General features: G+C 35.8%; 1 protein-coding gene across 36 annotated transcripts in view; it reads left to right on the forward strand.

Annotated features, from left to right (window-relative positions):
• The window catches only part of PTPRD (protein tyrosine phosphatase receptor type D), a 2,174,486-nt gene extending 2,165,864 nt beyond the window's left edge, over window positions 1–8,622 (forward strand). For all 36 annotated transcript variants that reach the window (XM_036854271.1, XM_036854269.1, XM_036854273.1 and 33 more), the window contains 3 exons: window positions 985–1,139; window positions 4,222–4,357; window positions 6,283–8,622. In XM_036854271.1, the coding sequence (XP_036710166.1) occupies window positions 985–1,139; window positions 4,222–4,357; window positions 6,283–6,351 (360 nt within the window). In that variant the 3' untranslated portion in view covers window positions 6,352–8,622. The remainder of the gene's footprint in view (window positions 1–984; window positions 1,140–4,221; window positions 4,358–6,282) is intronic.
• The last annotated feature ends 1,803 nt before the right edge of the window (window positions 8,623–10,425 follow it).

Below are 10,425 nucleotides of genomic sequence, written 5' to 3' on the forward strand. Positions count from 1 at the left end.
TCCTGCTTCTGTAAACAGAGGGTCCCTTCTGCTTTTGTTGTGCTTCCAAAAACACTGTACAATTCCAGAAGGAATCAGAAGTCCCTTAGTGTCTTCTTTTGAAACCATTTATACTTCATGAATCAGAGTAATTTTGCCTAGTCACTTTAGGAAAGATAGACTGCTCCTGTATCTAGCTTTTGGTTTGTCTGCGTTAAAGCCCCGCACAGACACCTCAGTTCCTGTGGTCAGCCAGGAAGACTCCTTTTTCAGAAAACAGCATTTATTTACTAATAATCTCTCCTACCTCCTTGAGGGACACTTCACTTCCTGCTCAACAGCATGGTCGCCTGGTACACGCTGTGTGTACCGCCTTGGCTAGAAACAGTGCACCTCTGAGACGTGTGGGGCATCCGGTTAACAACAGCTACCCGATTTGCGTCAGATCCTTTCAGTGTCACTAATTTGCGTCAGATCCTTTCAGTGTCACTAATTTGCGTCAGATCCTTTCAGTGTCACTATTTGTCATTTGACAATGCTGCAAACAAGCAAACACAGCAAATGTGAAGGTATCATGACAACAGCAAAATCTCTGGTCTGGATGACATGCCTGGATGTTCCTTTCAGTATGAAGAAGTTATTGGATTCTGAAAATTTTGAAATTCGAAATTTTGAATATGTTCCACTTTGGTTTTGAAGGCAAACTTTGGGGCTCAGAGCATTTACTAATGTGGGAACTAGGTGGCTTTTTATGAGAGCTCAGGTTTTTAATGGGCATTGTGAGAGTAAATAAATTTGCAATTTAAATATATGTGAATGTAGACAGTGTTAATAGCAGGTAAGATACTAACTGACTAATTTTCTAGTTAAACATGTTTCTAACTTTTTCTTCCCTTTTTTTTTCCTTTTTTTGGAAAACATCATGCCTGCTGTTGTGGTCCGTGCACTGGCTGAATCCTCCCGGCGTCCTCCTTTGCGGTTGGATGTGTGGCTTTCTCTCTAAAGGACGGGCAGTCCCGAACGGTGAGGCAGTTCCAGTTCACTGACTGGCCAGAGCAAGGAGTGCCAAAGTCTGGAGAAGGATTTATTGACTTCATTGGCCAAGTCCATAAAACAAAAGAGCAGTTTGGCCAAGATGGACCCATTTCAGTCCATTGCAGGTGAGAATCAGGAATGATGAGTTTCAGTTTGTGCTGAATGCAGTGATAACTTTGAAAATATGTACTGTTGTCTATTCATTGTTGGTACCAATTTACTGTGAATCTGCATAACTGAAATTTTATTTTTATTTTTCTCAGAAGTGTATTGTAAACCCTAAAGCAAGGACTCATTTCTCTTGCTTTCCACAAAGTGAAAATAATCAGAGGAAGATTTTTATCTTCAAATTTTGCCTCTTGTAACAAAGAACCAAACTGTGTTTTCCTTGCCTGTTTTACCGTAACAGGAATTGTTTGTACATCCCCTAGTGATAATTTGTTCAGTTTATCATTCCTTACTTGTTTTGCTTTCATAGCATTACCCTGATAACTATCTTTCTGTATCTTTCTCCTGGGTTTGCCTTCTTGAGAAAACCATAAATAGTTATTAAGCCTTAATAACAATACTAATTCTTTTCAGTCAATAAGTGATTAGAATGGTACCTCAGTTAAAATTGCAATTTGCTTGAAAATTGTTGCTATATCAGAAAATGAAGCACCTTCAAGTTAATTATTTTCAACGGTTTCCACAGCATTTTATAATTCAAGTCATTGAAGCTAATAGAAATAGCAAGTAAACAGTTCAGAAAGGACGCTCACCATAAATTTAGTGCTTTTGGAAGTTACTATGCAAAAACCTTCTAGCAAAAGGAATTCACCTAATTTTTTTTTAGTTTCAGTTTGTAATCTCTTTATGGTCAAAATCTTGAAAGAGTTTATTAAAAAATTTACTTTGCTTCCCCCCCAAAATCCCAAACTACAGTTCTTAGTGATATGGGAGACAGGGTCTCAAAACAGGAGAAATATTAGACATGGGCTTCAAAACATCTGAGGTCTAGTCCCACTTCTATCATCATGTAGCTCTGTGACAGTAGGGAAATTTCTCTAGACCTCAGTTTTCTCAGCTGATCTCCAAGACCCTTTCTGGGACACACAGTGTGCTATTATATGAGAAGCAGACCTTATTTATACACGTTTGCTATGTGTTGAGTTTATCCAAAATTCTTTGCTCTAGACCACCAAAGAGCATGTAGGAAATGATGCATGGACTCGATATTCAGACAAAGTGGATGGTATATATTGGACTTGAATTACCTGGATATCCCCCTTAATTTTCCACAGAATTTGCCCAAATCCTAATCCAAATTTTCCAGTATAAGCTATAAAGAAAAGAATATGTTCAACACATTTTTCTTTAACTTCAGGCATTCCCATAAGTGTAAATAAGTGTGTGTATGCATGTATCTCTTTTCATTGCTTTTGTCACAAAATTATTCGTATATAGAGTATATACAAAGACTCCTTTGTATACTATGACATGTTATTCATATATCTTAAAGACCTCCAGATATCTTCTCTTATCTGGGAATATTTTTAAAATACCACTTATTTATAGCTTATTAAAAACATGATAAAGTCAATAAATTTGGAACTTATAAGGCCAGTATCTGTTATTTTCTTGAAAGCACCTAGTAGAAAGCCAGAAACCCTATATTTTTGTTACATTTGAGCAATCAAATCAAAGTAAGATAGACTCTGGAGTACCTGGACCATTCAACAAAAAGATCATAAATCACAGTCTCTCGGGATTAAGAGAGACTTTCAAGGTTGAAAGGGACCTTCAAGGTCATCTACTCCAGCTTAACAGAGAGCCTTGACTGCTCCTGGTTATCCTTAGTCACTTTGTAAAACCTGCCTATGGATTTTAAAGTTTCACTTACATTTCGGTTAGGACTCTTTAGAAAACCCAGTTTACAAAGGGACACACTATTTATATATCAACTACATCCCCAAGTAAATGAATCCATCCATTTTCTACAGCCTGTACCCAAGCATTACACATGTTGTTTAATTAGGATCCAAAAGTGTAGGGATTTTTCAGATTATTCACTCTTTTCCTCATTACCTAAACCTCCAGGTGCTTTCCTACTTCTTAAGAGCACAAAAGCTATGAATTAATTTTCTTCTCTTGCTGCTGTTACAATTCTGGAATCATCTTAAAACAATAAAGAAAACAGAAACTCAAAACCTTGCTAACGTGGTGGAAAGAATCCTGGTGTTTAAGCTACTGAACATCTAAAAATAGTAGATAAGTGTAGAGCTCGGTGGCTCTTAACCACTTTTTTTAATTCTTCTTCTTCTTTTTTTTATTTTTTCCAGTTTAGAGACCCCTTTGTTAATCTGTTAAAGTTGTAAGTTTCAGAAACAGAAAAAATATATATACATTTACACAATCCATACATATAAGCTATTCATAGACCCTTCCAAAGACTAAATGAGGATCCCATGTCAAAAATCCTGTTATATTGATAGACTCTCCTTTCTCATATCAAAACTGATGTCTGAATTTGAATAGTCTATATACCTTCATGTTTATTTATACGTCTAGGTGATGGGACATGTTGCACAGATTCTTAAGTGACTACAAGAAAATTTGAAGGCACCCAGTTTGTCTTACCTTATCTGAATTATTTCAAATGTAGAGAACAAACGTATGGACACCAAGGGGGGGAAAGTGGCGGGGGCGGGGGTGGTGGTGGCGTGATGAATTGGGCGATTGGGATTGACATGTATACACTAATATGTATAAAATAGATAACTAATAAGAACTGGCTGTATAAAAAATAAATAATATTCTAAAATTAAAAAAAAATGAATTATTTCATACTTTAAAAATATTAAGCAGGCAAAGTCTACAATTTCAGGATCTGCATGAAGAGTATAAATCTATATTTTATTTACCATTCCTTTTATCCATTTATTTTATGTTTCCTGGGCCTTTCCAAAATGACATATAATCCCAGTTGAAAGGTTATTATATTTTATAAGACTTAATCCTAATTACTCCACATTCATTCTCACCTGTTATCATGGCACACTGTCTTAAGAGTAATCATTTCTGAACCCAACACCACATTTTCCTGAACATTGCTGTAGAAGAACCCAATGTAATATGGAAGCTGGTGGACATACGTCCACCTCCAAGCAAATGTGGCCAAGACTGTGAGTGTCTCATCCAGTAATGTTGTCTTTGTTATTATGACAGTGCGGGCGTTGGAAGAACTGGAGTCTTCATAACACTAAGCATTGTTTTGGAAAGAATGAGATATGAAGGAGTAGTAGATATCTTCCAGACTGTCAAAATGTTAAGAACGCAACGACCAGCCATGGTGCAGACAGAGGTGAGAAAAATCTCCAGGAGTTTGTTTGTCACATCTCAAGAACCAAATAATAGATTTTGTTTGCCAAGATCTCCTAGAGTCCAGAGACTCTCAACACCAGAGGCAAAATGCAGGAAAATACTGTAGGAAAAGCATCCAGTTGTTTAATATTTTTAAACCTCATTTTCCCCCTTTGTAAATGGGAGTGACAGTGTCATTGTCTTAGAGCTGGTTTGGAAGTTATCTAAGATGATGTATTAGATTGAACCATGTTAAATTGCCACTATTTGGGGCCTACAAAAATGGCAATTTCATATAATTCATTATATATATATATATATATATATACACATTAATGTGATATACATTGCACGAATTTAATATATGTAAAAAGCCCAATGGTAGATAATATACCTGGTAGATAACAGACCCTTGGCCCATTTTATGCCTCCATTCTCCTTCTATATGCCTAGGTATTATCAACTGCTCTATATTTCATTTCTTAATAATGGTATTTTAAAATATTTGCATCCTGGATATGCACTAGAGAAATTAGCCTTCCACTTTCTACTCCAAGAATTGATACGAAAATTCTGATATTTTTCAGAATAATAGGAGTTCATGATTTAGCCAGTCTGACCTACTGGCTTCATTTTAAGGATAATATAAGTGATAGATAGTGTTTCTGTTTCTCAAAAGGCCACCAAATTATACAATTTATATGTATTCCTAAATTCATAACCCACAGTATCTTCCAGACTTTGATTTCAAAATAGTGCAAGCATTTGGCTTGCAATACTCAAAACATTATGTCAGCCTGACAAACTTAATGGGTGTTGGGGGTGACGAGGGAAATTGGACGTTTAAAAAGCCTTAACACTTAGCCAAGCAACTTACTGTGACAAGATAGGAAAGCAAACTCCATTTATTTTGCATTACCATTTTTATTGTAGAAAAATGCACATTTAAGCAAAATAGAAACTATCTACTTTCAGCCCCATTGGCTACTGAAAATAAGTTGCTTTTACGGGGAAAATCCTACTTTTTCTCACCCCTTCTCAACTGTAAATTATAATTTTTCTATCTTATAATGCCCCCACTTATTCCCATTTGACAGTGTTCTTCCCTGTCTGAAAAAGGACATTTCATGCTGTTTTAGTTTAGTGTGGGTCTTTCTAGAACAGGCAACTAACTAGCCATCACACTGAATTAGGCCAAATGGCACAGGTATTTTTTGACATGGGCAGCCAGTCTTGTGATGCCATTTTCAAGGGATGAAAAGCCTAAAAGTTCAGCGCCCTGTGTATTCGGCTTTGTGTGCCTGATGTTCATCACAAAGATACCTTTTGGCCGCTTCCCTCACTTACATAAACACATCAGAAACAATGGAGAATAATTCTGATTGCAGGCAACAAGGTCTACTGTCTGATAAGATTTTTTTTTTTTTAAATTCAAATGTTTTTGGCAACAGCCCAGAAGATAAATGAAACCACATTTTCCTCAGGACAATACGTGTCTGCATAGGCCTCTCTTAAATATGCAAACTGAGAATTACTTACCTCAAATAATTAGATAATTTTAAAAGACGGCTGTGACATATAAGGAGTTCCCATGTTTAGTTGGTGGTAATTGTCTGGTACTATCCTTGGAGAACAGTTCACATATGTCTGGAAGATAATGTTCACAGGAGCTGTTACTACTTTGGAATTAGGAGACTATTTTAGTCGAACTGACTGGTAAAGTTAATAAATACCCCATGTGGCTAATGGTTCTTTGCTCAAAACAAAACAAAACAAAACAATTGGTCATTGGATTGAATTGATTGGCGAAAGCAGTGATTTTGCCCCCGTCTAGATGTAACTTTGTCTTCCAACATCGATTTCCACTTTTCTGTTACAATGTACTCATGGCCCCTTTTCTTTCTCCCCATGCTTTGTCTCCGGCAGGATCAGTATCAGTTCTGCTATCGAGCCGCACTAGAGTACCTGGGCAGCTTTGATCACTATGCAACGTAGAAACCCCTGACCCACTTTGGATTTTTACTGCAAGCCCTTCAATATCCATGGAGTCTCTTCTGAGCCATACAGGGCATTTGAGAAGTCCTTCTTAACTTCTAGCTAACAACCACTTAGTGGGACTATCACACACAAAACAAATTTAAAAAAACAAACTCTTCTGGGTGGACCAAGAATTCACAGTTTAATAATCTAACCTGAAAAATAATAAAGAGAGTCCTGACTGATGAGGCATCTGAAGGATTTTATTTACAGATACCTCAAGGATTCAAAATAAAGGGAAGAAGAAATCACAGCAAAGAACCGCCATCTTGTTCAGGATTGCTTGATGGGTGCAAAGAGAAATGGCCTGAGTGCAGCAGTTCAGGGCAAGATCTTTGCTGGCTTCTCATGACAAAATGGACTTTGCTTTGACATTGCCCCTTCCCACCATACTACTCATGATAACATTTTAGGGGGAAAGGGGGTGGGGAATGTTTAAAAAGAAAGTCTTTGATTTAGTTTTTTAGTATTGTAAAGATACTGCTGACCTGTGCTTCATTTTTAACTGTGTAAACTTTTTTTTTAACAAAATGTATCATTCGATAAAGTGAATTTTAAAAAAGTTACATAACTCTTCATTTTTTATTTCCAAATTGTAGGTTTTTTTAAGCTGTAGAACTGTTATCTGTGATACCTTGCTGTAGAAATATCAAATAATTGGAAAATTTGCACATTTTTGTGCAATACTCTTAATCTACAGTCTCGGTCTCGTCTGGTATTACTTTTACACTTCTGTCTGGTTTTTGTTGCTGAGAAAGTACCCATTTTCTTCAAATAATCAAAGAGAACTTTGTTTTGTTATTTGGAATCAACAGGGAGGCGCAAAGTATAAAGTTGCTGCTAACATATATACATATATATCCATATTTTATAGGGGTGTCTATGTATATATAGATAGTGTGTCCACACAAAAAGATAGATATAGCTATCATTCAGTTCTTCCATGATTTAGTTTTTAAATTTTTTAAGGTAGAGAAGCTACTGTAACATCTTTTTCAATTTGTTATTAATTTTATGACATACTGATATTTCTCAATATCACAAAATTTTAATTTTTAAGGGAAACGAGGAATGCACATCAGTGATTGTCAAACCTCACCCCCTTAATTTCCTACCCAATCTCCCCCCACCCCCCTAATCATATTCACAAATACTATTTTGTTAGCCAGGCTTCCAACAAAGTTCAATATTTCTAACACTCTAGTGCAATAAAACATTATTAAATATCTAAGAGGTGTGCATGTGGGAAAGGTCAGTGCATATCCCTTTAGGAGGAGAGAATGTTGTAATATATCAGCTATCAAGATGTTTAAAAAACAGTGTATTCAATCGTATATTGTCTATAGTATGTGCTATGAAATTTGCATTTATGATATGTAACAGGGGCAAAGCCAAACTCATGTTACTCTGTTCAGTCAGAAACATTTTTTGTGGCATACAGCATTCCTGGGAAGTGCTGTACTTTGTTTTCTTTTGGTTTTAGTTTTGCATTTAGAGTGCCTTATAATTGATGCCTATTTTAATAGCATTTCTTTTCAGCTTTTGGTTCATATTTTCATTATTTGTTCGTATGTGTTTCTCTTCCAATTAAAGCATTATCTGTTTACCACATGTACAAAAACTCTTTGAATAATATGCATTCCTAGTTTTCAACCAAGTCGGGGATGTTAGTGATTGTACCAGCCCAAAGCACTTGGATAATCAGGGCCCTTCTTCCTTTCATAATTGTCAACATCAGGAAAAGCTACCTGTTTTATTTGTAATCCCTTCCAAATCTGCTCTGGAACATTCAGTAACTGCACCAAACTTAATTTATTAACAAACATGATTGTCAACTTTGAACATATTTACTATTTCATTAGGATTTTTCTAAAAGGAGAAATTAAAAAAAAAAAATATATATATATATGTATATATATATCCCCCCCAAATTTTTCAACATAATTTCTATAGGAAGCCATGGACAATGGCATGAGTTTGCCATATCTTACATGATTTTAAAGAACACTCAGAATATCCAAGGAACTCTTATTAAAGAGTTTTGGTAAAATATTTTGGTTTAATGTTAGCTTCATTGATGTTCTGCATGGAAGGATTTTTGTTTTCTACATTTTCCCATCACTAGCAGAATGAAATCCAAGAGACCAAACACTTGCAAGCATCATATTTGAGCACTTTTGTAAAAAAAAAAGAAAAGAAAGAAAAAGAAAAAAAAAAGAAAAACTATAATACTCAAAAAAAAAAAAAAAGTATCTAGAAGGCTACCTCAGAATGAGACTCTCTAACCTACATCAGAACAAGAGAAGAATGTGCACTATGTGGGTCTGTTGTTGTTTTCTTTTAGTTTGTATCTTTTGGAGATTTATCCAAGTGCCAGATTACTCAGTGCTATGATTTTTGTTTAGTGAAACAAAGGGGGTCAGACAGACGTTGCATCATGCAGACATGCCATGTTGGACAGGTAGAATCCGATGGTGTATTGCACACCAGAAAGATTGGCCAATGAGCAGTTTCTCTCCCTGAAACCAAAACTGCCCATTTGGCAAAGGGAAAGGGGAGAATAATCACAAGAAGAAAATGAACGGGATGCATACCATAGACAAGCATGGAGGAGACTATTCCAGATATCTTATTGTTCAGGAGCTGTTCTGAGAGCTAACTCCCTTACTGTCATTGATGTGCATTCCACTCTGCTTTTCTGTACAACCATTCTATCTTCTTTTCCCAGGTAAACATCTTTATCTACCACTACCATAAACTTTCAAGTTTCCAATTATTTTCATCATCATAACCAGTACGGTGCTATTATTTACCTATGTACGTGTAGTTATGTATAATTTTGTAATTAGTTACAAAGGTAAAAAAAAATCAAAATATATAAAAAGTGATTTGTACAGAACTTTATTTTAGCTCTTTTTTAAAAATGATTTGCATGGTTAGACAATGGCGAGGACAGCCAGGGGAGGGAAGGGCCTCTAGGGAACTTTGCACTTTCTATACCTTTGTACTATGCACTGCCCTATTGATTCTACACCCAATAATGTTATTACTTGAACCCATCTGTAAGAAACTGCTTCAGAAATTCGTTTGTGTGTATGTAAATAACCCAACATAGAAACAGGAAAGGAAAAATTCTGCAGCAATGTACAGATTTTTTTCTTTCCTGGTTTTGTTTTTGTTTTGTTTTGTTTTTTTGGTTTCGCTTTGCTTTCGGCCTTTCTTTTTATTTTTAATTGCCTTTTCTTTTTCCTGTTTTGGATTTTAGTTTCCTTTGGGTTTATGGGTGCCCTGATACTCCAGCAGAGATCAGAAGGCTACAGATCCATCCTATCCATCTGTTATGTGGCTTTGCCATCCAAGCTTGGAGTGTCTTTACAAAGATAATAACAGTTGTGTTCTTTGCTCTCGTTTTGGATGCATAGACTGAAAAATTAAAAAAAAAAAAACTTGTAAAATGGCTTGTTAAAAAAATACAATTACCTCTAATCAGTAGTACGCGTAAATGTTTTACAGAATGAAAGGCGTGCTTTTTATTTTCTTACTTCGTTACATTGGTGGCGAAAGAAGTCTGTATGAAAATCAGTTCTTTGCTGACACAAGTTCCATTTGTTACAAATGAATTCTAATAAAAATGTCAGTGTTATGCAGCCCTGGCCTTTGCTTTTGTCCACTCAAGCACTTTGGTTTTGAACTAACTATGTATGTTCCCCCTTCCCCCCTGGTTATCTGGTTAGTTCCTTTATACTAATAGTAATTCTACTTACCAAGAGGCTGCTATCTACAGGTGCCTGCCTTGAGGTGAGCACCTTTCACTGGTAAGCAAACTGAGGCTTAAACAAATAGTTTGCCCAAGTTCACACAGCAAAGAAAGAAGCCTTGGTATCATTCAAACTAGAGATCATGGGCAATCTTTAATTCTTCATGATGACTACTATATACAAATAAGTGCATTAGAATGTATATAAGTATTATCATCTTGAAACAACTGGCATCTCTCAAGTGCATAAAAACTCTTTGGGAACATGGCTAAGA

This window comes from Balaenoptera musculus, chromosome 6, assembly GCF_009873245.2.
Source record: "Balaenoptera musculus isolate JJ_BM4_2016_0621 chromosome 6, mBalMus1.pri.v3, whole genome shotgun sequence".
NCBI lineage: Eukaryota > Metazoa > Chordata > Mammalia > Artiodactyla > Balaenopteridae > Balaenoptera > Balaenoptera musculus.